The 27,130-nt window shown below is 42.9% G+C and overlaps 1 protein-coding gene across 1 annotated transcript in view; it reads right to left on the bottom strand.

Moving 5' to 3' along the window:
• The window catches only part of LOC143004737 (mucin-5AC-like), a 28,458-nt gene extending 3,680 nt beyond the window's left edge, over window positions 1-24,778 (bottom strand). Inside the window, exons 1-31 of the mRNA XM_076155863.1 lie at window positions 24,700-24,778; window positions 24,199-24,234; window positions 23,855-24,113; window positions 21,988-22,102; window positions 21,179-21,263; window positions 20,786-20,892; window positions 20,138-20,360; window positions 19,826-19,951; window positions 19,493-19,610; window positions 18,396-18,534; window positions 17,570-17,680; window positions 17,067-17,136; window positions 16,710-16,847; window positions 16,159-16,323; window positions 15,576-15,670; window positions 15,367-15,493; window positions 14,825-15,080; window positions 14,286-14,332; window positions 13,720-13,829; window positions 13,455-13,606; window positions 12,817-12,955; window positions 12,593-12,703; window positions 11,551-11,727; window positions 10,774-11,013; window positions 10,074-10,230; window positions 9,420-9,548; window positions 8,635-8,785; window positions 7,875-7,918; window positions 7,602-7,787; window positions 6,634-6,965; window positions 6,271-6,453 (exon numbers count right to left, since the gene is read on the bottom strand). Coding sequence (XP_076011978.1) covers window positions 6,271-6,453; window positions 6,634-6,965; window positions 7,602-7,787; window positions 7,875-7,918; window positions 8,635-8,785; window positions 9,420-9,548; window positions 10,074-10,230; window positions 10,774-11,013; window positions 11,551-11,727; window positions 12,593-12,703; window positions 12,817-12,955; window positions 13,455-13,606; window positions 13,720-13,829; window positions 14,286-14,332; window positions 14,825-15,080; window positions 15,367-15,493; window positions 15,576-15,670; window positions 16,159-16,323; window positions 16,710-16,847; window positions 17,067-17,136; window positions 17,570-17,680; window positions 18,396-18,534; window positions 19,493-19,610; window positions 19,826-19,951; window positions 20,138-20,360; window positions 20,786-20,892; window positions 21,179-21,263; window positions 21,988-22,102; window positions 23,855-24,113; window positions 24,199-24,234; window positions 24,700-24,778 — 4,407 coding nt within the window. The remainder of the gene's footprint in view (window positions 1-6,270; window positions 6,454-6,633; window positions 6,966-7,601; window positions 7,788-7,874; window positions 7,919-8,634; window positions 8,786-9,419; window positions 9,549-10,073; window positions 10,231-10,773; window positions 11,014-11,550; window positions 11,728-12,592; window positions 12,704-12,816; window positions 12,956-13,454; window positions 13,607-13,719; window positions 13,830-14,285; window positions 14,333-14,824; window positions 15,081-15,366; window positions 15,494-15,575; window positions 15,671-16,158; window positions 16,324-16,709; window positions 16,848-17,066; window positions 17,137-17,569; window positions 17,681-18,395; window positions 18,535-19,492; window positions 19,611-19,825; window positions 19,952-20,137; window positions 20,361-20,785; window positions 20,893-21,178; window positions 21,264-21,987; window positions 22,103-23,854; window positions 24,114-24,198; window positions 24,235-24,699) is intronic.
• Window positions 24,779-27,130: the final 2,352 nt, after the last annotated feature.

Here is a 27,130-nt window from a genome sequence, read left to right as displayed (position 1 = left end):
TGTCGTGACCTCAGATGGGCCTGATGTGGTGACCTCAGGTGGGCCTGTTGTTGTTTCACCAACAACTGTAGTAGAGGCTGTCACTGGGCCAGTGGTTGTCACGATGGGTCCAGTTGTACTTCCCTTTTTGGTTGTTGTTGGAACACCAGTTGTCGTCGTGCCAACTGAAGGCGTGCTTTTTACAGGGCCTGTTGTTGTGACCTCAGGTGGGCCTGTTGTTGTTTCAGCAACAACTGTAGTAGAGGCTGTCACTGGGCCAGTAGTTGTTTGTTTTTGTGAAGTGGTTGTCACGGCAGGTCCAGTTGTACTGCCCTTTTTGGTTGTTGTTGGAACACCAGTTGTAGTCGTACCAACTGAAGGTGTGGTAATTGCAGGGCCTGTTGTTGTGACCTCGGGTGGGCCTGTTGTTGTGACCTCAGGTGGGCCTGTTGTTGTTTCAGCAACAACTGTAGTAGAGGCTGTCACTGGGCCAGTAGTTGTTTGTTTTTGTGAAGTGGTTGTCACGGCAAGTCCAGTTGTACTGCCCTTTTTGGTTGTTGTTGGAACACCAGTTGTAGTCGTACCAACTGAAGGTGTGGTTATTGCAGGGCCTGTTGTTGTGACCTCTGATGGGCCTGATGTGGTGACCTCAGGTGGGCCTGTTGTTGTTTCACCAACAACTGTAGTAGAGGCTGTCACTGGGCCAGTGGTTGTCACGATGGGTCCAGTTGTACCTCCCTTTTTGGTTGTTGTTGGAACACCAGTTGTCGTCGTGCCAACTGAAGGCGTGCTTTTTACAGGGCCTGTTGTTGTGACCTCAGGTGGGCCTGTTGTTGTTTCAGCAACAACTGTAGTAGAGGCTGTCACTGGGCCAGTAGTTGTTTGTTTTTGTGAAGTGGTTGTCACGGCGGGGCCAGTTGTACTGCCCTTTTTGGTTGTTGTTGGAACACCAGTTGTAGTCGTACCAACTGAAGGTGTTGTTATTGCAGGGCCTGTTGTTGTGACCTCAAATGGGCCTGTTGTTGTGACCTCAGGTGGGCCTGTTGTTGTTTCACCAACAACTGTAGTAGAGGCTGTCACTGGGCCAGTAGTTGTTTGTTTTTGTGAAGTGGTTGTCACGGAAGGTCCAGTTGTACTGCCCTTTTTTGTTGTTGTTGGAACACCAGTTGTAGTCGTACCAACTGAAGGTGTGGTTATTGCAGGGCCTGTTGTCGTGACCTCAGATGGGCCTGATGTGGTGACCTCAGGTGGGCCTGTTGTTGTTTCACCAACAACTGTAGTAGAGGCTGTCACTGGGCCAGTGGTTGTCACGATGGGTCCAGTTGTACTTCCCTTTTTGGTTGTTGTTGGAACACCAGTTGTCGTTGTGCCAACTGAAGGCGTGCTTTTTACAGGGCCTGTTGTTGTGACCTCAGGTGGGCCTGTTGTTGTTTCAGCAACAACTGTAGTAGAGGCTGTCACTGGGCCAGTAGTTGTTTGTTTTTGTGAAGTGGTTGTCACGGCAGGTCCAGTTGTACTGCCCTTTTTGGTTGTTGTTGGAACACCAGTTGTAGTCGTACCAACTGAAGGTGTGGTTATTGCAGGGCCTGTTGTCGTGACCTCAGATGGGCCTGATGTGGTGACCTCAGGTGGGCCTGTTGTTGTTTCACCAACAACTGTAGTAGAGGCTGTCACTGGGCCAGTGGTTGTCACGATGGGTCCAGTTGTACTTCCCTTTTTGGTTGTTATTGGAACACCAGTTGTAGTCGTGCCAACTGAAGGTGTGCTTTTTACAGGGCCTGTTGTTGTGACCTCAGGTGGGCCTGTTGTTGTTTCACCAACAACTGTAGTCGAGGCTGTCACTGGGCCAGTGGTTGTTTGTTTCTGTGGCGTGGTTGTCACGGCAGGTCCAGTTGTACTGCCCTTTTTGGTTGTTGTTGGAACTCCAGTTGTAGTCGTACCAACTGAAGGTGTGGTTATTGCAGGGCCTGTTGTCGTGACCTCAGATGGGCCTGATGTGGTGACCTCAGGTGGGCCTGTTGTTGTTTCACCAACAACTGTAGTAGAGGCTGTCACTGGGCCAGTGGTTGTCACGATGGGTCCAGTTGTACTTCCCTTTTTGGTTGTTGTTGGAACACCAGTTGTAGTCGTGCCAACTGAAGGTGTGCTTTTTACAGGGCCTGTTGTTGTGACCTCAGGTGGGCCTGTTGTTGTTTCACCAACAACTGTAGTCGAGGCTGTCACTGGGCCAGTGGTTGTTTGTTTCTGTGGCGTGGTTGTCACGGCAGGTCCAGTTGTACTGCCCTTTTTGGTTGTTGTTGGAACTCCAGTTGTAGTCGTACCAACTGAAGGTGTGGTTATTGCAGGGCCTGTTGTCGTGACCTCAGATGGGCCTGATGTGGTGACCTCAGGTGGGCCTGTTGTTGTTTCACCAACAACTGTAGTAGAGGCTGTCACTGGGCCAGTGGTTGTCACGATGGGTCCAGTTGTACTTCCCTTTTTGGTTGTTGTTGGAACACCAGTTGTAGTCGTGCCAACTGAAGGTGTGCTTTTTACAGGGCCTGTTGTTGTGACCTCAGGTGGGCCTGTTGTTGTTTCACCAACAACTGTAGTCGAGGCTGTCACTGGGCCAGTGGTTGTTTGTTTCTGTGGCGTGGTTGTCACGGCAGGTCCAGTTGTACTGCCCTTTTTGGTTGTTGTTGGAACACCAGTTGTAGTCGTACCAACTGAAGGTGTGGTTATTGCAGGGCCTGTTGTCGTGACCTCAGATGGGCCTGATGTGGTGACCTCAGGTGGGCCTGTTGTTGTTTCACCAACAACTGTAGTAGAGGCTGTCACTGGGCCAGTGGTTGTCACGATGGGTCCAGTTGTACTTCCCTTTTTGGTTGTTGTCGGAACACCAGTTGTAGTCGTGCCAACTGAAGGCGTGCTTTTTACAGGGCCTGTTGTTGTGACCTCAGGTGGGCCTGTTGTTGTTTCAGCAACAACTGTAGTAGAGGCTGTCACTGGGCCAGTAGTTGTTTGTTTTTGTGAAGTGGTTGTCACGGCAAGTCCAGTTGTACTGCCCTTTTTGGTTGTTGTTGGAACACCAGTTGTAGTCGTACCAACTGAAGGTGTGGTTATTGCAGGGCCTGTTGTTGTGACCTCAGATGGGCCTGATGTGGTGACCTCAGGTGGGCCTGTTGTTGTTTCACCAACAACTGTAGTAGAGGCTGTCACTGGGCCAGTGGTTGTCACGATGGGTCCAGTTGTACCTCCCTTTTTGGTTGTTGTTGGAACACCAGTTGTCGTCGTGCCAACTGAAGGCGTGCTTTTTACAGGGCCTGTTGTTGTGACCTCAGGTGGGCCTGTTGTTGTTTCAGCAACAACTGTAGTAGAGGCTGTCACTGGGCCAGTAGTTGTTTGTTTTTGTGAAGTGGTTGTCACGGCGGGGCCAGTTGTACTGCCCTTTTTGGTTGTTGTTGGAACACCAGTTGTAGTCGTACCAACTGAAGGTGTTGTTATTGCAGGGCCTGTTGTTGTGACCTCAAATGGGCCTGTTGTTGTGACCTCAGGTGGGCCTGTTGTTGTTTCACCAACAACTGTAGTAGAGGCTGTCACTGGGCCAGTAGTTGTTTGTTTTTGTGAAGTGGTTGTCACGGAAGGTCCAGTTGTACTGCCCTTTTTTGTTGTTGTTGGAACACCAGTTGTAGTCGTACCAACTGAAGGTGTGGTTATTGCAGGGCCTGTTGTCGTGACCTCAGATGGGCCTGATGTGGTGACCTCAGGTGGGCCTGTTGTTGTTTCACCAACAACTGTAGTAGAGGCTGTCACTGGGCCAGTGGTTGTCACGATGGGTCCAGTTGTACTTCCCTTTTTGGTTGTTGTTGGAACACCAGTTGTCGTTGTGCCAACTGAAGGCGTGCTTTTTACAGGGCCTGTTGTTGTGACCTCAGGTGGGCCTGTTGTTGTTTCAGCAACAACTGTAGTAGAGGCTGTCACTGGGCCAGTAGTTGTTTGTTTTTGTGAAGTGGTTGTCACGGCAGGTCCAGTTGTACTGCCCTTTTTGGTTGTTGTTGGAACACCAGTTGTAGTCGTACCAACTGAAGGTGTGGTTATTGCAGGGCCTGTTGTCGTGACCTCAGATGGGCCTGATGTGGTGACCTCAGGTGGGCCTGTTGTTGTTTCACCAACAACTGTAGTAGAGGCTGTCACTGGGCCAGTGGTTGTCACGATGGGTCCAGTTGTACTTCCCTTTTTGGTTGTTGTTGGAACACCAGTTGTAGTCGTGCCAACTGAAGGTGTGCTTTTTACAGGGCCTGTTGTTGTGACCTCAGGTGGGCCTGTTGTTGTTTCACCAACAACTGTAGTCGAGGCTGTCACTGGGCCAGTGGTTGTTTGTTTCTGTGGCGTGGTTGTCACGGCAGGTCCAGTTGTACTGCCCTTTTTGGTTGTTGTTGGAACTCCAGTTGTAGTCGTACCAACTGAAGGTGTGGTTATTGCAGGGCCTGTTGTCGTGACCTCAGATGGGCCTGATGTGGTGACCTCAGGTGGGCCTGTTGTTGTTTCACCAACAACTGTAGTAGAGGCTGTCACTGGGCCAGTGGTTGTCACGATGGGTCCAGTTGTACTTCCCTTTTTGGTTGTTGTTGGAACACCAGTTGTAGTCGTGCCAACTGAAGGTGTGCTTTTTACAGGGCCTGTTGTTGTGACCTCAGGTGGGCCTGTTGTTGTTTCACCAACAACTGTAGTCGAGGCTGTCACTGGGCCAGTGGTTGTTTGTTTCTGTGGCGTGGTTGTCACGGCAGGTCCAGTTGTACTGCCCTTTTTGGTTGTTGTTGGAACTCCAGTTGTAGTCGTACCAACTGAAGGTGTGGTTATTGCAGGGCCTGTTGTCGTGACCTCAGATGGGCCTGATGTGGTGACCTCAGGTGGGCCTGTTGTTGTTTCACCAACAACTGTAGTAGAGGCTGTCACTGGGCCAGTGGTTGTCACGATGGGTCCAGTTGTACTTCCCTTTTTGGTTGTTGTTGGAACACCAGTTGTAGTCGTGCCAACTGAAGGTGTGCTTTTTACAGGGCCTGTTGTTGTGACCTCAGGTGGGCCTGTTGTTGTTTCACCAACAACTGTAGTCGAGGCTGTCACTGGGCCAGTGGTTGTTTGTTTCTGTGGCGTGGTTGTCACGGCAGGTCCAGTTGTACTGCCCTTTTTGGTTGTTGTTGGAACTCCAGTTGTAGTCGTACCAACTGAAGGTGTGGTTATTGCAGGGCCTGTTGTTGTGACCTCGGGTGGTCCTGTTGTTGTGACCTCAGGTGGGCCTGTTGTTGTTTCAGCAACAACTGTAGTAGAGGCTGTCACTGGGCCAGTAGTTTTTTGTTTTTGTGAAGTGGTTGTCACGGAAGGTCCAGTTGTACTGCCCTTTTTGGTTGTTGTTGGAACACCAGTTGTAGTCGTACCAACTGAAGGTGTGGTTATTGCAGGGCCTGTTGTCGTGACCTCAGATGGGCCTGATGTGGTGACCTCAGGTGGGCCTGTTGTTGTTTCACCAACAACTGTAGTAGAGGCTGTCACTGGGCCAGTGGTTGTCACGATGGGTCCAGTTGTACTTCCCTTTTTGGTTGTTGTTGGAACACCAGTTGTAGTCGTGCCAACTGAAGGCGTGCTTTTTACAGGGCCTGTTGTTGTGACCTCAGGTGGGCCTGTTGTTGTTTCAGCTACAACTGTAGTAGAGGCTGTCACTGGGCCAGTAGTTGTTTGTTTTTGTGAAGTGGTTGTCACGGCAGGTCCAGTTGTACTGCCCTTTTTGGTTGTTGTTGGAACACCAGTTGTAGTCGTACCAACTGAAGGTGTGGTTATTGCAGGGCCTGTTGTTGTGACCTCAGATGGGCCTGATGTGGTGACCTCAGGTGGGCCTGTTGTTGTTTCACCAACAACTGTAGTAGAGGCTGTCACTGGGCCAGTGGTTGTCACGATGGGTCCAGTTGTACCTCCCTTTTTGGTTGTTGTTGGAACACCAGTTGTCGTCGTGCCAACTGAAGGCGTGCTTTTTACAGGGCCTGTTGTTGTGACCTCAGGTGGGCCTGTTGTTGTTTCAGCAACAACTGTAGTAGAGGCTGTCACTGGGCCAGTAGTTGTTTGTTTTTGTGAAGTGGTTGTCACGGCAGGTCCAGTTGTACTGCCCTTTTTGGTTGTTGTTGGAACACCAGTTGTAGTCGTACCAACTGAAGGTGTGGTTATTGCAGGGCCTGTTGTCGTGACCTCAGATGGGCCTGATGTGGTGACCTCAGGTGGGCCTGTTGTTGTTTCACCAACAACTGTAGTAGAGGCTGTCACTGGGCCGGTGGTTGTCACGATGGGTCCAGTTGTACTTCCCTTTTTGGTTGTTGTTGGAACACCAGTTGTCGTCGTGCCAACTGAAGGCGTGCTTTTTACAGGGCCTGTTGTTGTGACCTCAGGTGGGCCTGTTGTTGTTTCAGCAACAACTGTAGTAGAGGCTGTCACTGGGCCAGTGGTTGTCTGTTTTTGTGGCGTGGTTGTCACGGCGGGTCCAGTTGTTCTGCCCTTTTTGGTCGTTGTTGGAACACCAGTTGTAGTCGTACCAACTGAAGGTGTGGTAATTGCAGGGCCTGTTGTTGTGACCTCGGGTGGGCCTGTTGTTGTGACCTCAGGTGGGCCTGTTGTTGTTTCACCAACAACTGTAGTAGAGGCTGTCACTGGGCCAGTGGTTGTTTGTTTTTGTGGCGTGGTTGTCACGGCGGGTCCAGTTGTACTGCCCTTTTTGGTTGTTGTTGGAACACCAGTTGTAGTCGTACCAACTGAAGGTGTGGTTATTGCAGGGCCTGTTGTTGTGACCTCAGATGGGCCTGTTGTTGTGACCTCAGGTGGGCCTGTTGTTGTTTCAGCAACAACTGTAGAAGAGGCTGTCACTGGGCCAGTAGTTGTTTGTTTTTGTGAAGTGGTTGTCACGGCGGGACCAGTTGTACTGCCCTTTTTGGTTGTTGTTGGAACACCAGTTGTAGTCGTACCAACTGAAGGTATGGTAATTGCAGGGCCTGTTGTTGTGACCTCGGGTGGGCCTGTTGTTGTGACTCCAGGTGGGCCTGTTGTTGTGACCTCCGGTGGACCTGTTGTTGTTCCAGCAACAACTGTAGTAGAGGCTGTCACTTGGCCAGTGGTTTCTTTTTGTGGCGTGGTTGTCACGGAGGGACCAGTTGTACTGCCCTTTTTGGTTGTTGTTGGAACACCAGTTGTTGTCGTACCAACTGAAGGTGTGGTTATTGCAGGGCCTGTTGTTGTGACCTCAGGTGGGCCTGTTGTTGACACCCCAGTTGGGCCTGTTGTTGTGATCCCTGGTGGACCTGTTGTCGGCCAAGAATTTTGTTAGTTAATTGTTTAAGCAAATTGTCCCTATGTCTATCAAGCCATTGATTGTATTCTGCTGTTTTCAGGAATCGCAGATCCATTGAATATGAAATAAAAGTCATGTACATCTCTTTCTGTACAAATGTAAATACAGCAACTATGTGTAAAGCTTAGTGAAATTCTACCACAAAGTTGATCTATTGGGTCTCACCATCACAGCCTTACTTCCAATACAGATTTGTACAAAATGTATGCATTAAGTACAAAGTGCGAAAAGTGCTTTGTGTTTGACATTGTCATACCTGTGGAAAATGTAAACGGCGTAGTTGTAGGCCATGAAGTGGTGGTTGTTACGCACGAGTTTACCTCCCTGATTATGGTCCCATTCGGCCCACATGCAGCTGTGATACAGTGTCCAAGCCCATCCGTAGTGTTGTAGATGGTTGCACCATATGGATAATTCTTTCCATTGATAAAGCAGCAACAAGCTGTGGATTAAGAAGACAATCATTTAGCTAGTCAGTTAAATAATGGTTCTATAGACATGAGAGAACAGAGTTTTCTTATGGTCTTACCATTCACATCATAGTTGCAGCTTATTCCAGACATTGTACAGGAGCTGTGAAGCAGAAAGAAATGGAGGGACTCAGCATGTGTCAATATGATACCATCCAATAAAACTGTGATGTCATGAATTTCTTTACAATGCATAACAGAGTAATAATTAGTGAATCTTAAATTACACTCTACAGATGATTCTCATTTGGCAGCACCTGCTTTTGAAAAAGCAGATTTAAAAAATATATCATATTGTAAGATAAATACAGATTTTCATTAAACTGGGAAAACAAATGTTACTGATAACTCATCTGTTGCTGATTAATGAAGCTACATACACAAAGTACAACAAACTACTGCCAATTGATTCTTCGCTTTTCTATGGAGCCTTTCAAGGGACATAGAAGTAAGTGACACCAGCAGGGCTCCATAAATATCATATAATGTTTAAGAAAAAAGTTATGGGATTCACAAATTCTGTTTATGAATTACCCCTACTAAGGTTTTTCCAACAATGAACGCGCCCAAGGAAATGGTCAATGTAAAGTGTGCTTGAGGCTTCGATGTGTTAAGAATTTGTTCACTTTCAGATTTACATCATGTACTCTAGGAGTGACTAGACAACAAGAGTTCCGTCTATAGACCCAGTTTAACATTTTTTTCCTTATGTTTCCCATTAAACTTGCAATGTCTGAAATTTCCCTCGAAATAACAATTTTGCATCATTTAACAAGCAGGGCATCAATCCAATAGACAAAGGCTTTGTATGAAACCCACCAGTTGTAACAATTTGCAGACGGAGTCTTTTCGCCAAGGCCATAATGGTTGCCTTCGTCGTCGTCGTAGCAGCCACACTGGTTCCAAGGAACACACTTCATGGTGTCTTCATCAAAGTAGGGCTTGGTAGAAGGACAATTTGGATAGCAGCCTGCAAAACCATCATAGCATTTTGAGTAACCCTAGCTGAAATACAGATATAGCAGTTTCTGTCCTTATAGCATTTTACAGAATCAGTGCTTATTTTATTCCTCTACCACTAACCCACTTTTTACTTTTCAGAAAACTAGATTATTTTAGATACATCTAACTGCCTCATACACATAACATCAGTGTCGAAGGGAGGTGGATGATGTTCAAGCAAAGATTGCATTATCATCACATTCTCTCACACTAGCATATAGGTAGAATACATATAGAGTAAAGTAACATATTGTGCATTCGGAGTAATATGGCTAAAACTGAAGCAGGGTGAAAATTAAAACTATTAAATCAGTAAAATAAGTCAAAACTAAATAAGCATGTTGACTGACATTACCTTGAATGCACAATTGCAAAGATGAATTAAAAATGTTCAAATGTGTTTGCACTCTTGCACTCTTCAACTTATCATATGCATGTTTTGTGTTGACGAATCCCATTTCACATGTGCAAATAATCAAGAGATTTGAATGGGAAAAACAAACTCTTTCAAAACAGACACAATGGAGTTTGGCCTTTATTTGTCTACACAAACTGGGCCTGCTAGTAGTTACTGAATCTGGTGCTGTGTTTGGCCACTGTACCTTCCAGGGAAGTGACGAGGTTGGAGCACTTTCCTGATGGATTCCGACATGTCTTCATGCAATCAGCTCCACATGGTTTGTAGTGCCACTCGCAGCCATCGGGATTGTTATAGTAGTCACAGAAAATAGCTGCAAGAAACAAGACATGATTTAGCTTTTTGAACATTATTTTTCGTGTTTCAATTTTATTTTGATTTTGTGTTAAATGTGTCATTTTTATAATACATTTTTATTAAGTGAAAATCTACTGCAGAGCTATCCTCTTGTAGCTAATTACTGTCTAGTTTTTCAGTGTCTGTTCTTGCCCAACATGGTGCCCAAAAGGTCACTGAATGCGATGGTTGTGAGGGACTGCTTTGTAACACCAGATGGTTATGCACTGCATGAGCACTACACATGTCTCAGAGCAGATATACTGTATTATCGTTGAGGGTTTTTTAGATGTGATGCTCATGTGCTGTTTAGCAGAACACCGTTTAATGATATTTATATGGCACTACATTTTAACGTCAACATTTATAACACAAAAATCTAACTGTGGTCAGTTTACAAATGCATGAGTTGTTATGCTTTGCTAAATAATTAACAATAATTTGAATCATTTATATGAAATTTTTTAACAATTTACACTGAAAAGCTGCAAACAAAACTTACGGCAGATCGTTGGAGTTCTCCATCTTACACAGGCTCCAGCTTCATTACAAGCTCTGGCATAGGCAGCCACAGCTGTGCAGAAACACTCACAATCCCCACCCGTGTCACAAGCACACGAGTCTCTCACACAAGAATCAAAGTATGGACCAGGGTCAACCTTAAACACATAGTTACGCATTTGTTAATGGATTAAAGAAAATTAGACAACCTCCTGGTAGTTCAATAGTTAAGTAATTAAATTATACAGTGTTTATACATTCTATTACACAGTACAAGTACATTGTAGTGTTGACACCAGCACTGACTCACTGCATTTACATGCTCATTACAAATTAAGATGGACTGGACCCGGTACTAAGATTTTAAGCAGTTTTCTGACAGGTCTAAACCAGACTGGGATAACTGGTGACCTATCCAAGGTGTACCCTGGCACTCGCCCAATGATCTTCTCTGTGAATGTTCCAATTTCATTACTAAACTAAAAAACCTGATGTATTATATGCAATACAGGCTGCCAAAATGAGCTCAGACAGAGTAACAGTTGACTTTTTTCTTTCTTCCTGAGTTTCAATCACAAAAGCGCTTATTTAGCATGCGGCTGAGTTGATACTGTCATATTTTCAGAAATAAAAATATTGCAAATGTTTAATGTGCGAATATACCCTATTCACATTTGTTTGTTTGCTATTGCCATAGTTACCTGTGTATGACACTCTTTGAAGGTGACGCTGGTGATGATGCTGCACTGTTTCTGGGACCAGGCTGCCCGGTATGGGTTGGAGGAACAGGGGTCGCTAACCAGCACGGCGTTGGGACAACTGCTGGAAACCTTCCAACTGTTCCCAAAAACTAGAACATCGGCTACCGTTTCGTGGGAGCGTGTGGTGAAGTCATTCTTACTGTTGCCATCGTTATTTCCACACAGACCGCAGACTTTACCCTGAGGCAGAGGAATGCAATGACACTTAGTACATGTTTGTTCATCAAAATTAAGTATAGGTTGGGTCAGTCTGATAAGTTAGAGGAGGGCTGTGGCGTGAAATAATTGGCCCCAGCAGGATTTGCATAGTTTTTGTGATTATTACGCTCAGATATCAACCAATGAGCAGAGGCCTTTCTGAAAAAAAAGATCTTTAAACACTTCGGCGGGTTCTCCTCACTTATTTATCAATGAAATTCCCAAACTTTTCCACAACGTCTCCATAAGGTTTTGCTGGTGTAATATGTAAAATTATCTTTACTTTACAATTACTGTGGGGTTGAAAACTAAACTTGTTATACTTGTAAATGTTCTGTATTTTAACCAAGCATCAGCTTGATCGCTCTTATTGGGAATGCAAAGCAAATACAAAGGTATCTGTTTTGCAAATAAGCTCTCTGCAGGACCGAACTTGTGCTTAGATTGGTTTTTAACATTCAATCTGAATGTCATTATTTATGGGTTGAAATTGTGTTACTTCTGCTCACAACTGCGTACCTGGTATTTTGGGCTGAGCTTAATGAACAGACTCGTCTTTGTATCCCACATGAGCACAACTCCTGTCTTCAATGTCAGCACCAAGTAGATGCCCATCTTTTGCAGCTGAGTGGGGAACACCTGGACGCTGCCCTTTATCACCTGCAAGCCTCCATCTTTAAGCTGGAACTCATTTACCTGTAGGTATCAACAACAAATAAGCAACAATTACAATTACAATTACATTGAATGATCATTAGACTGGAGTCATTTTAAGACAATATGTAAATACTGTATTTCAAGTATTTTGATCTATTTCACAGTAAGGGATATTATCTTTATTTTGTACAAAATAAATGTATATACATTCACAAGGAGCATTTTACATGCTCATAGTTGAGATGACTTTTATTTTATTGAAAATGCTAAACATCTATGCTGAGTGTTTAACTCACACTTGCTATTATCAGACCTGCAACCTTTTGGCAGAGGATCATATAGATGAAGTAAGAAATGTAAAAAAACTTCATCATCCTCATTATAAAAACTGCATGTTTATGTTTGAGTTTGATGATATGAATACGACAGATAGATAGATAGATAGATAGATAGATAGATAGATAGATAGATAGATAGATAGATAGATAGATAGATAGATAGATAGATAGATAGATAGATAGATATGGGGGCGGCAGTAGCTCAGTCCATAGGGATTCAGCTTGGGAACCGGAGGGTTGCCGGTTCGAGTCCCGTATGGACCAAGTAAGAGGACTGGTAGCTGGTGAGTTGCCAGTTTGCCTCCAGGGCACTGCCGGGGTGCCCCTGAGCAAGGCACCAAACCCCCAACTGCTCTATGGGCGCCGTAAATGGCTGCCCTGCAACCCCTCTGTAATGCATGTCTTTGTGATATGAGGAGGTGCAAGATAAATTTCAATTGTGTGTGTTGTAAGTGGCTTTGGATAAAAGCGTCTAGCTAAATGACTGTATATTACAAAAAATGTAATTTTTTTTTATTTCTAATTAAATTAGAAAATATGATTTAGAGTTTGGATGTGTTGTTTACCCCAAGGAAGATCTTGATGGTCTTGGAGCAGGTAGTTCCTGTGGTTCCACAGGGAACGTTCATTGTGACTATTCTGAAGGTTCCGCTGTTCTGAGCGCTGCCGCAAAAATCCTGAGGAAGGACAGAGGGACACAAAATGCTCAGTGTAAACCTTCCTCAGCCTGCCTCTATGTTCTCATCTTCCTCAGTGTGATGAAGAGGAAGGTGCTGAGCAGCCGCTGTACCTGCAGGAGTGTGTATTCACACTGTCCGTTGAAGTCAAACCTTTTCTCGTCAAATGTAACATAGTGACCGTCTCCATAGATTCCACAAACCGCATCACAGACGTTGGTGGTACAGACAAACTTCCCGTTTCTGCAATAGCTACACACACATACACACACACATACATATTACAAACACGTTGAAATACATAAAGCTGTCTTGGTTAAGCTTGCTGTCTTGGACAACTTCTCTATTTTTAACATACAATGGGGAATGTTGGAATTTTAATCCTTGTTTAACAGATGTATGATTGCTTCATATTTTCTAGTCGTTTGTGGGACTGCTGCTGATATTTTATGCTCATTGCCTATATTTTAATATAATATGTAACATATGTATGTATTTATTCTCTCCTTTAAGTGTTTAACTTTTACTTTCAATACTTAAGCAGAGTTATAATCCCAACAATACTTTTGATACTGAGGTGAAATTTCCATCAGCAGCTTTTCAAAGCTTGACTTTTACCGAAGTATTTTTTCATTTGGGTGAATTTCATGAGATATCACTACTTTTACTTTACTTCAAGGTACTTTTCCACCACTGGTGCATATCTACCCTGTGTCTGTGTACATAATGTGTGAGGCACGTGTGTACAAACCAGGTGTTGCAGTCTGCAGTGAGCGTCTCTTCAGGCTGGTACACTTTCCCGTTGTGTATACACGGACAGCTGGACTCCTTGATGCATCCTCCTTTGCCGTCTGACACCAAGCTGGAGGGACACATGCAGCCTGACGTGCAACCTGTGCTGATCTGCATCCCAGGAAAACAGAAGCAGAAAATAACAAATGAGCTAGATTCCGGGTCTGTCCGTGTGTGCCACTACAGCGAATTGTGTGTGTGTGTGTGTGGTTTTCTGTATTTACACAAGTCATATCCAGGGTGTTGCAGCTTTTCTGACACTCCGCACCCTTGGTTCCAGGCTGAGCGCTGGAGCAGTTAAAGTTCACCATGGGAAGCTTGCACACAGGAGTCACTGAGCAAAACAAAACCCAAAGCAGATGTATTAACTTTACACGGCACAATAAGACTTACGAGAATAATGAATGTAAAACAAATCAGGACAGAAAAGTGGTGAAGCTGCTCTAATTAAGCTCTAGAATGATCTTACTGAGGTTCTAAAGGCAGATGCTAAAACTGACAACATACATTTATTTAGTCAGACTTCTAACCCAAAATGCCAGTTCGTATTATTTTGCAACTTCATTACTGATGCAATGGATAATAACAACCAGGACATACAAAACAATCCCCAATAGTTAATCCCTTACTTAAGCACTGTGGGTCTGAGTTACTTTAGTTGCCTTTGCAAAGAGGACTATTAAAATTAGAAATCATAAGACAGACAGAGAGTTGACAGACAGACAGACAGAGAGTTGAAAAACACAACAGGAGTGCGTGCATATCAAGAATGAATGTATAGAATGTGTACCTGTCTGTTGGGTCCCTGGGCAGCTGAGGGTTCCATGTCTGCAGATGCTATGAAAGCATGAATGAGAAATCATGATTAAAGCTTGTCCCTCTTATCAGCTGAGAATATATGAACTTATCTTTCAAATGTATTAATGTACACATGTGAGCGTGGTTAGTGGTACCCTGACACGTCAACATGTATTGACATCCCAATGCATGATTTTCAGGAGATTTAAGGTGTTTGTTGTTCACTCACAGGTCTGTTGGCCATTGACTGAATTAATATGAAGTTAGTTTTATGGATTTCCAAATACTTTTTAAGCTATTTGATGATGCTTACTGAACTAAGCTCACAAAAAGAAGCTCCCGAGGTTTTTCTCATGTGCCATTTTCTGTGGCTCCATACATTTCTTGAAAATCATGAAATTCTGTGAAATTGGGGATGTATCTTTTCTGTAATGTTACGTGTCTGTGCATGGGGGCTCATGGAGCTTATTTTTATTCAGAAAAGCCAAAAGCCATTTATATACAGTTAACTCAATTTCACACAGTATTTACCATGAACAGCCGTCTCGGCTTATGGTCTGTCCACTGGGAATGATTGTGTCCCCCTCGTAGCAGGGACAGCTCGCGCTGAGCACGCATTTACCCTCCTCGTTCATGTAGGTTCCCTCAGCACAACCACAGCCATCCACGCTGGTGGAGGTGACCCGACACGAATAATCTGTCTGGCCGAGTGAGCGACAGGTTCGACCACAGTGGCTCATTTTGTAGGCGTACACCGTGGCAGACGGACATGTGGCGCTGAATTTGCCTGGGAGACAAAATGAAGCATGTATATCTGCATAATCTGAGCAAACTGTACAACTGTACAACTGACAATTCAAAAAACAAAGCAGCAGATTTAATGTGTCAGTAAAAACTAATTGCACAAGATGACAACATATCATCTTGTACATTTTTCAGCCAATAACCTCCATTGTGATTCAAAGTCTAAACTAAACTGAGTTTGGATAAAAGTCAGTCACACAGCTTAACTTATTATCAGTTGATATGTTATTGATATGAGGCCGGAGGCTGTTGTGATCCGTGTCACTCACCACAGATGGTGTCTCTCCAGCCAGTGATGTGGATGCCCACAGCTGAGCATGCGAAGATGTAGGAGGAGACTGCAGCACACATGCACGCCTCGCTTTTCTCACAGTTGCAACTGTCATACATGCAGTTCTGTGAAGGAGACAGTGTGAGCGTGTGGACACGGACAGAGCGGACATGCGTATCACTGCACGACTGGCATCCACACACTTACCTCTTTGTACACATTGGGGCTGATGACAGAGTGGCAGGCCGCAAACACTCCGGAGGGATCTGATATTTTTGAGCACCAGTACTTGGCGTAGCTTTCTGAGAAAACAGAAACACGTGAAAAAGTTGTTAGGAGATTTTAGTAGCAATGATGCAAAGTACAGGTGGCATTTTTTCCCACTGCCGACTCAAGGACTAAATGCTCTGTCCTCTGTTTGAGCATGTGTTAAACTATCTAATTTAGAATTTTGTCTGCAGCAGCGCCCCCGCTTGGTCATTCAACTGCAGTCGTGGTAATGAGGTGTGGTAGAGAAGAGTGTCACAGCTGCTCCTGCTGCAATTTATCTTTTTACGTTGTTGCATTGGACACTATTTGTCTGTAAATATTTCGTTTTTATAAGTATAATATTCACATTATGTAGTTGCTGAGCCTATATTTTGTTTAATTACATTCTAAAAATGTGCTAATTGATAGCCAGCATAACTGTGAGCTGGTGGTGACTTAACATTTTCCGGTAGTTGTTTCTGGTAGTTGTAGCCTTGCATTGTGTCTTTGTGTAGTGGTCATTTTCTGATTTCACCAGTACCTTTGCTGATGCCCTGGGAGCAGGGGTGTCCATACACTGGTTTGACATCCGGGCAGCCGGGCCTGGTCTTCCATGAGTTTGCATAGGCCGTAGCTGTACCTTCCACCAGCCCACTCCTGACCTTAAAGTCGTCCGTCATGATGTTGTTGAAGTTCCCGCACAAGCCTGTCAGGATGAAATGTGACACAATTACACAAAGAACAAATCGAACACGACTGAAGATTTGCAAACCAACATATTTGTGATATGTTGATTTGAGTTATTTATTTATGATTTGAATTTAAAGTGGGCGGCAGTAGCTCAGTTGGTAGAGCAAGGCAACCAAACACTCAATTGCTCCCCCCTCTGCGAAGGGTGGTAATGTAATGTAAGTCGCTTTGGATAAAAGCGTCTGCCAAATGATCGTAATGTAATGTAACGATATCCTGCAGCGAGCCACAATAAAAGGTAAATATATCTTGTAGATTCCCTGTTCTATGCTATGAAAGGCAAATCTTTTTTTGGGGGAGGAGTTTTTTTCCTTACAATGACATAAAACAAGCGAGACGTACCACTCGTGGTTCCTTTGAGTAAGGGGTGAGCTGTGATGAAAACCTGCATTACTGGAGACAGCTGGACCATCACTTGTATGCCAACCTTGGTGTCGATGAGGACATAGAAGGAGGACGGCTTGAAGGCTCTGATGTCCTCTGCACCATACAAAAAAGAAGAAGAAAACACAAGTGAGCTGGAGTTTCAGTCTGGATTATATTCTGTAATTGAACCAGGAACCTCCAAGACGACCACGTCAGCCATGCTGAGTCATGCAGCCTGTGCATGTGTGTGTGTGTGTGTGCGTGCGTGTGTGTCTGTGTGCACGCATGTGCATGTGCATGTGCATGTGCATGTGTGCATGTATGGTCACTCACGTGTGAAAAGTGGAAGCTGGGACAATATGTTGTTCATGTAGATCTGTCCCGTTGACTGGATTTTGACTATCTGTAGATGGAGAACAGCACAGCATTTAGACGATAACAAACATTGCTTCAGAAGTATTTCCTAGGGTTTAGCCCTGTTTTATGAATGAGTAATGACTGTGGATATTAATGGAGAGGGTACTGGGCAATGACTCCCTGGTCTCTTGATACAAAGCCCTGCACAGTTTGTATGCTGACAGAACTAATAAACCCAGGCTGAGTTGCACAATATTTATTACTTCTATATACTTGTAGGCCCATTGTAAATCCAGCTACAAAAAAAGTTAATTTGTACTCAAACACAAACATAATGACAGTACAGTATAGACGGTATTTCCAAATTACTTAAGGTACCACTTCAGCGAATATTTGACCCCTAACCACCAATGTGACTGCTGACATAATGAATAGTATATATAATATATGCTTGAGTGGTTGTGTATGTGCAAGCTTACCACAGCCTGTCCGTATAGAGCCAGAGTGACACCTCTGAGGCAGGTCTTGCTGGGAGACAGACCGCACTTCACCAGGTCAACCAGCACGGTGTACAATGAGCCTTTATCATTCTGCAATGCAAAACAAGACACAACTGTTGGAGAAGGACAAAAATTGTGTGTGCATGCATGTAGAGGACAAATAAAAAGGACAGAAGGAAGTGGATGATGCATCTCTGCTCACATTCTGCTTTGATTGCAAACTGCTGATGTACAGATAATGCTTTATTATATGATGGCTGCTATCATACAACCGTACTGTATCTCCACTCTATTGTGACCTGGCTATGAACGCCTCTCTCCTTCTGAAACTGCTCACTGTACTGTTGTCAGGGCAGTGTTGATGCACTGGATTGAAACAGCAGCAGCAGTATTGACAAAACCAAAGGGGAAGATCCAAGAGAAAGGTTTTGTGACCTCTTACAGAGAGATTAGGCTTGTTTGTTATCAAAAAGTCCTCAACCCATGAATCTTGGGTTAAGGGTGGAGCACAGCTAAGGGAAGTTACATCTTGGTACCAATCCAGATCCAGAGGCAGATATCGAAATTATTATGCCAAACGTCCTTATCTTAGTTTTGTTTCCTTCGGCCATTGTTTGATATTTTTGTCAGCTTCTGTAAGAATTTCTGTTTCTAGAATGGATGCACATGCTTTTCATGAGTTTTACAGACAAAGAATATTAGCGCAATCTGTCTTGGCATCCTTTTAGTTGAGTCATGTTCTTCCATTAGCCATGGTTCAGTTGTGCTGCCATAGTGGCAGTGTGGTGAGGTTGATGTGGTGTACCTGAGCCATGACGTAGGAGCAGTCCCCGTGGAAGGTGTAGACCTTCCCATCAAAGGTGTTGACGTGGGATCCTCCCTCCACAGAGCAACGTCCTGGACAGTTCTTCTCTGTGCAGGCCCACTGGCCACTTTTACACACACTGTCAAAGGCAAGCACACACACACAGTTACAACCTGTGTACATGCGCATCCACTTAACATTGCCCATCATTTAAATTGGTAAATTGGTATATACTGACCTCTGACTGAATGTTTATAACCTTCATCATTATCTAAGGAAGTTAAAATTGCTTGTGTGTATTTGGAAGGGAAGTGCTGGGTGTGGTTTTTGGATGAAATGTGAATGGATACAAACACAGACAAATTTCTCGATCTGAGATAATAAAATTGATCTAAAACCTGTCCTCTCTTTTCTAAGATGCCAAGAAGCGTACACACGCAGTTATCATGCTTGGCAGTCTTGTATTCAAAGTTAATACAAAACTCATCTGCCTCTTCTGCCACACGCACACGCAATTATCATATCAGCCCTGTTCTCAAACAACTGCTTTGGCTCCGTGTCCAAGCAAGTTTCAATTACAAATTCGCTCAATCCCCCCAACTTTTTAAGTGCTGTACTGGACTATTTTACATTTACATTTAGTCATTTAGCAGACACTTTAATCCAAAGTGACATACATTTGAGTGTAGTTTTCCTTAAGGGAAAAAGCCTGGAGGAGGTATAGATTTATTTATTTTTAAGTTGGAATCCATTCAAATTTTGTTTAATAAGAGTTGAAATCACATTGTTGACAGAAGATGATATCCTGTTACACTGTATTTTTAAGAAACTTTTTGTTTTGCAAAATTGTTTTTATCAATTTATGTTCCTTTATGTGTATTCCAGAGCATGAATCTGTCATCTGTATTAATGCCCTAAGTGCCTTGTGTTTTTGCTACCAAGGATTTATGAACTACTAAATAAAACAAAATAAAACGTTATAAATACTGTGACTACTAAAGTGCTTTGGGTGTGAGAGATAAGAATAACAATGACAATACATATTATTGTTATTATCATTCAGGAATGTGTAAGAAGCTGTAAAATTATTATCTTACCAGGATCTACAGTCGCTAGTGTAGGACTCGTCTGGCTTGTACACTTTGTTGTTGTGCATGCAGGCGCACTCTGTTTGTGCAATACAGCCAGTGTTGCTGACATCATCAAGGATGGTTCCTGAGGAGGGGAGAAATCATCAGTCCTGACAGACCTACTACTTCTACTCTTAAACAAGACAGCAAGAGTTTCACATCCAGTACCTTTACAGGCACGTTAAAACTTAGATTCCGTTTACATTAAGGCAACAAGTGTGGCATGAAATTTCAAGGTTGAATGATCATTCTACATTTCAGGTCATAACAATCAATTAAATGCATTTCGCTCGCATGTACCAGCAGGGCAGCTGCATCCATCCAGGCAATGGCTGTCACACGTCTGACTAGACTGAGGGTTGGAGCAGGTATCAGGACAGGAAGTGCTGCACTCCCTGAACTCCATGTTGTTCGGACAAGTCATACCTGTGGAGAAACACTTTAATAGCTCTTATGTCCATGGAACAAAATACAAGCCAGCAAATTACATCTGTACCATAGCAATACAACAGCCAAACTAGAAATAGAAGCCACTACTGACTGGCAATTACAATATATCCACTTAAATTATAAAATAGAAGGCACATAAATGAAGCGGTGTGATGAGCTTACGACAGAAAGATGGGCTCCGCCATGGTTTGGGCGTGCCGCCTGCATGGATGCACTGTCTGGAGTATTCAGAGATGGTTTTGCAAAGGAGGATGGAGGCTTTGTCTTTCGATGCAGCGTTGCACATGTCGGTCATGCAGGCTTGAATGAAGGACTCCGTATCCAGACGGTCTTTGCAGTCATCGAAATAAGCACCAGTGAACCTCTGATTGCAGGCGCTCCGAAACTGACAAATAAATAAAAACAGTTGATCTGTCAAGATCTGTCTTAGGGAAAGTTTCATTTTGCCAGAAAAAATATTTCAATATCTCAAGGAAACATTGCAAATTGTGTTAAGTCTGCCTTCAAGGATGGTCAATCCATTAAAACTGCTTTCTTATCTGTAGTGGAAACCTTACTATCAGTAAAGGCAGCTGGCCATTGCAAACTCAGTTCTCATGCTGCTTGAATAGGTCAAGCTCTCATCATTATCATGCTGATTGAATAAGTCAAGCAGCATGAGAACTGTGGAATGGCCAGCATGAGAACTGAGAAATTAGGACTCTGCCTTTGTCACAGTCAACCATCAAATCCTCCTCTCCACACTCTCTGAGCTAGGCCTCTCAGGATTGTCTGTCAGCTGGTTTGATTCTTATCACTCAGGGAGAGTACCTCATCGTTACAGGTCTTTTGAGCAAATGATGCAGGTTCATCGCAGACTTCTGTCGGTTCATCCACCTTAAAGCTCTCAACGTAATCCTCTACGCCCAATTTCTGGCCTGAAACACAAGAAGCGTACAACAATCTCACCAGGTTCTTAAGTATCACTGCAGGCTGAAATTGAAACTATGGCAGGCCTTTCTAAAACTTGTAACCCTCCTCTGCCATTTTGAAATAAACCCCTCTAAAAACCACAATAACACAAATCAGGGCTGTAAAAACAAGCCCAAGCCCAACTACTTTCCTTTATTATTATTTGTAAACATAATAATGTATGAACACAATGCTCGTCCCACTCCCACTGGCACTGCAGTAGTAAATCTTAGAACAGGATTACAATCTTACCGTTTTCAAGGAAATCATTGTCAACACCATCAAAGTTGCCACAGAGTCCACAGGTCTGCTTCTGATATTTTTTATCAATTTCAACCTGTGAAGAATCAAATTATTGGTCAAATATCCCAATCAAATTAATAATTTAAAAGCTGTCTTTTCTGTCCTACTATGGACTGTTGACTATTATGTAGAATAAAAAAAATTGAAAAAGGACACGACAACAGCATTATTCCCAAGATGACATCAGGACGTTCAAGGAAGGTTAATTCTCAGACAACTGGACTTGGTTGTCCCTTCCTTGGATACCATGACCTCGATGACTGAGAACCTTCACAGACACATCAGGATGTCGTCATGTTTAAGAGCAGTCAACCTGATTGTGTTCACACAACTTCCCCTATTACCCTGATATCAATCTGCAAGCATATAATCATGTCCATCTTCTTGAAGTGCAGCACTCAGCAGCCTGTTAACTCATGACAGTGTGTTCGCTTTGTGCTTTTCATGCTTGTTTTTTGTCTAACACTATTTGCCTATTTCTCTGAAACTGTTAACTAAAGAACTTGCCAAGTGACTCACTCTTACTACGCAGTGGATCTGGTATAATATTTGTCATATTTAAATGTTTAAATATATCAAGACTCAGCGTCTTTGTTCACATATAACAGTGCACACGTGCAAACAGAATTACCCAGCTAGTGTACATAGCTTCAGGTGATGTTGAGTCATGATGAGCTGTGTTGTGAAACCACACATCACAAGCCTCTGAATTTGGAGAGAAGAATTAATGTGTGTACATGTAAGTGTGTGATTCATACATCAACGGAGTCGTCCCTGTTCCAGACCGCTCTGATTCCAAGCTTAAAGTCCACAGTGACACTGGACTCAGTCCCTCTGATAGTCACACCGTACGTGATGAAGGGCAGTGAGACCCTATGGTGAAAAAAAACACACAAGCAGAGTGAAATGAGACAATAAGAACAAATTAAATTATGAATACAATTACTAAGTGATGTGTAGTAATTGGTAGAGGTTTGTGATCTAATGAGTGCCTCAATCGTTTCTATTACTTCTGCATGTTTAAAAGAAACTTAAAAGGTGGAAGAACCCAGCTTTGACCCACAATTCTATAGATGTAAAATCGTGTTACATTAATTAGCAAATTACATTTGTACAAACCTAATCTCAGAGTCACCTTGAGTGTTCAACTTCCAGTCAAGGTAATTTATATAGAACAAAATAAATTAACCTGTACTCACATAGGGGTAGAGTGAATTTGATTGACTTCAGCCCCAATCAACATATATTTACTCTACTGAGTCTAAGGCTGCCTTACCAGACAGATTTTCCCTTTTACGGATCATCCTGTGCTGTGCCAAATAGACAAATCCTAACCATTACATAATCTGAGAATATGCGAGGAGCACTCAACACATGCACTCTTCATGTTGAGTATGAAATTGTAAATGTTACCCGGCATATGGTTTCAAGCTCAATCATGTGTAATCGATATAATCAAGATCCATAATGATTGAAAAATCATTATAGATTTGGTACTTCACAGTGATTCTACATCCTTGTTCAGAGCCTTGTCAAGATAACACCTGCTGGGAGGTCAAAATCTGGATCTGGATAGCTGTTGAAATTGAAAGTGTTGTTCCCTTGGAAGCATGCTAAACCTGCCCACCAAGTTTCATGAAAATCAGTTCATAACTTTTCATGTAATCCTGCAGACAAACGAACAAGCCAATCAACACTGATGTAAACATAACCTCTGTGTCAGTCAACATAGTGACTCATAATCTCTTCCTCTTTTGGTTTTGCATATGCAAAAGTCAGAAATATATTTGCTGCAGCTCTGAATATGATGTACACTAGGCTAGTGCTCTTCTAGTGTTGCCTTGATAATACACTGAAAGTTGCCAATTATTCAGAGGCTGAAGGGTATCAGATAAAATGAGCTGGAGCAGCCTTCGGCTCTCTTGTCTCTGCTACTAAACAAACTGGTGAAGCTTGACTTGGCTTGTAAGCAAGCAAGCACACGTCATTAATAACAATATGCTAAGTTAAAGTAAAGTTGATTTATGGAGCACCTTTCGAGAGTAAACTTCACAAAGTGCTTCGCAGGTCATGTTGTTGCCTGACGTGATGTCTAGGATTAAGCTGTTCCAAAGTCAAAAGGAGATAAAACTCTGATCAGAAGACCTGAGAGTTTGGTGGGTGAATATGGGGCCAAATATAGGCAGGACCCTAATCTATAACAGAATTAGAGAATCGTGAAATCTAGCCAGGACAGGGTAGATCTTTGTTCTGTGGTTAGTGCTGCTGAGCAGCCCGGCCACAGCATTTTGAACCAGCTGTGGTTTTTTCAGAGCTGAGATTGAGTTGAGCAATTATGAATCCCAGTATGCCAAGAGAGATGAAACAAAAGAGCCCAATTAAGGCTTGGGGAACATAATTTACAATACAATGACTCAAAGGGCTTTACAGGCCCTAAAGGCCCCTCAGGCTGACAACCAACAGAGAGAAAGAAGAAAGAAATATTTCATGAAATCTGTGAAACAGATACACAGGACGGAGTTTGAAACAAAAAACACCATCTCTGCCCTAGTAGATATTTTACAGCAGTGTTAAGTGGGTTTTGTTTTGAGATAAGTGGACTTAGGTCCTTTGAAGTTAACCTACTTTTTGCCGTCGACAGTCACAGTCTCTTTAGTGATCGCCAGCTTCACTCCCTCCAGCTTCATGGTGATGTCACTGATGGTGGGAGCTTCACTGACTATGATGCGTTTAATCTGGATGTTGAAGTTCTCATAGCCTGCATTACACTGTGATAGCATCACATAGTTGCAGGTGGAGGGCAGCTGAAAGAACTGTCCGTCAAATGTCTTCCAGTGGTTGTTTCCCCAAGTCGTGCATACTCGGCCAATATGCGATGCGTTAGCTAGAACAACAACGTGAACATTAGTACAGAAAAGCCAAGATGTACTACAGCGACTGTATAAGTTTAGGAGAATTACTTTATTTACCTTGGCTCACACTCTGTGAACTTGCAACTGCAGTGGCTGTAAAAACAACACAAGAAAACATAAAACTTATTGTAGAATTGAGAGATTTGAAGACAAATTTCACTTAATCTAAAGAAAACAGTATTACATATGTATATATATATAAAGCTTGATTGTATATATTACATAATTAATTTTATATATATATTATAATTCATATATAGAATATAATCAAGCTACATAATGCTTGCAGTTTGTGCTTGAAGTTAAAATGTTCAACAAGTATTGATTGAAAAAGAAGAGCAAGAAAAGCTCTTGCCACAGACTCAAATTAAATCAATAATATGTAGGTAAAAAGAGATAAGTAAATGTTAAAAAGCTGTAACCATTACAATTCTGTATTTCAGACACAGGTTATGCGTGAAAGAAACAAGTACTTAAAGGTTTGCTCTTAAAGACAGGCAGAGCAAAGCAGCACTTCCAATATTCTGATCATGTATCAATAGTAAGCGATGCACTGACCGTACTGAGTGAAGGCTGAGCCGACCAGCAGCATCAGACAGATGAGCCATAATGTAGAGTGAAGTCCTGTGGACCCCATGTTGGTTCCTGAGGACTGACTGCCTATGAGTGAACTTACCTGAGGGATGTCATGTTTTATACTCTGTGAGATGAGGCGGAGCTGCAGCCACTTCACCTGTGTGACTGGGATGGGCCTTCATGGCATTTACATGTTGTGCGTACTAAGATACTATGTGTTTGTTCAGCAAATACATCTGTCATTTCCTTCTATCACTACAGACAAAAAAGTACCACCCTCTTTAATTAAGCAGTCCGACACTATTCTTTTAGCAAACAAGCATGAAGTAGTTTATATTTGATGTAGGTTAAATATGTTGTTTTGAAAGGAGTTGAAGGAAGAAAGAGAGAAGGGAAGAAATTACAGATGAAAAAAGAAAGAAAGAAAGAACGAAAGAACGAACGAAAGAAAGATAGAAAGAAAGAAAGAACGGACGGACGGACAGACGGACGGACGGACGAACGAATGAAAGAAAGGATGAAAGAAAGAAAGTAAGAAAGAAAGAAAGAAAGAAAGAAAGAAAGAAAGAAAGAAAGAAAGAGCAGTAATGCTATAAGCAATGTAGCTGCATCCTCAAAGATTCTCAGCCAATTGCAGTGAAGGATGAAGGTTTGCGGGAATAATGCCATATTCACATCTTTCGTTGTATGTCAAACGGATAACACAACATCCAATGTTTCAGACCCAATACACAATTATGACACAGTCATGTCAGCCAGACTAAAGAATTTGTATTGAAGAAGGTATCAGGTGACAACAATGAGCATGCAGTTATACATATTAGGATGTTTTTCAACTACAGTAAGGAAAGGAAACTAGTGATTAGTAGTAAGTAGTAGGTAGGCAGTAGGCAGTGGCTCAGTGGGTAGAGCTTCCGTTGGGAACCGGAGGGTTGCCGGTTCGAGCCCCTGCTGAGGCGCCGCTGAGCAAGGCACCGAACCCTCAATTGCTCCCCCCTCTGCGAAGGGTGGTAATGTAATGTCAGTCGCTTTGGATAAAAGCGTCTGCCAAATGATCGTAATGTAATGTAATGTAGTAGTAAGTAGGGGCTTATATGATAAATGCTGCAAAGTCGCCGTGAAAGATTCTAAGTTACAGAGATGAAGGCATACATACTCTTTGTGTGTGCGAGATAAAAAAAACGGAAACACAACGAATAACAAAAAAATCACAAATCTATGGCCTTGCCAGACCAGCGTGGGAGAAACCGTGCAAGGCAAACACGGATATTTGGCGCTGCGAGACTTTATCAAAGACGTGCTCGTTCAATAAGACGTCTCCGTGTGCGTCCGTCCACACCCATCGCTAAGAGCACGAAATGGACACTGAATACAATGACATTCATTGTAGCGTTAGGAACTTCATGTATGTTGCTCTAGGGAGGAGAGGTTTGACTTGTGATGATGTTGGAGGAGCTGCATAAACAAACCGCTGTGACTCAGTCCAGGATGTGGATCCTGCCATGCATTTATAATGAATAGTCCATTGTGTTTTGAAATCTATGGCAATAAACTATCAGGAAATAATGATAGTAAATAATCAATAAAGATGTGTATTCTGTCAAATGCCATATGCAATCAAGCTGAGTAGGACACTGTAAGAGCCACATGTGAACTGGATTACTAATAATTTAGTTTAAAATGCATAATTTAGTGATATACTGTGACGTCAATGCTTTAACTTTGAGAGATTAGTGGTGTCAATAGTAACTTTATTTATTCTATTGTTTACTTAAGTAGCCAACACTGATGTAAGCTTATATTTAAACATTGAAGGGACGGTGAAGTAGTCTTTTGGTACATTAATGGCAAAGAGGAAATTGCTGTAATCAGTCTTTACTGGCAGCGTCCTGAAGTAACCTGTCTTTCAGCTTCAATTAATAAAGAATTTTCCACACAATCAAAAGTTTTAGAATGAGATGATTTTTGTCTTCCTTAAAAAAGCACAAAAAGATCACAAATATTCTGCCAGCACAAACTCAAACAAAAATGTTCAGATTAAAGAAAAATAATAGAATATAATCTGTCAGAGGTGGGACAAAGTCTGCTAGTACCTTTACATCTCTGAAGGCAAAAAGTATGACTAAGCAGAATACGTGCACAATATCAACAGCTACGTTTACATGCACTGTCATTATCTGGACTGCTGCTCCGGTGACAAGACTCTCTGTAAGAACTCTTTCTCTCTCCCTTCTCCCAGGACTCTTGTTACTATTGTCATTGTTATTTTTATTTGGTATTGTATATTGTATTCATCTATTGTCCATTGTATATATTCATCTATTGCTGTATTCTGGTGATTTTGATTTTGTTGTATTATTATACAGTATTATAGACATTGTAGTACTGCCTCTCCCAAGGTTTCTTCCTTTTC

Source organism: Genypterus blacodes, unplaced genomic scaffold (assembly GCF_046128005.1).
Source record: "Genypterus blacodes isolate CSIRO-AG114 ecotype Tasmania unplaced genomic scaffold, CSIRO-AGI_Gbla_v1 ptg000067l_1, whole genome shotgun sequence".
NCBI lineage: Eukaryota > Metazoa > Chordata > Actinopteri > Ophidiiformes > Ophidiidae > Genypterus > Genypterus blacodes.
This window is presented reverse-complemented; position numbering and strand designations above follow the sequence as displayed.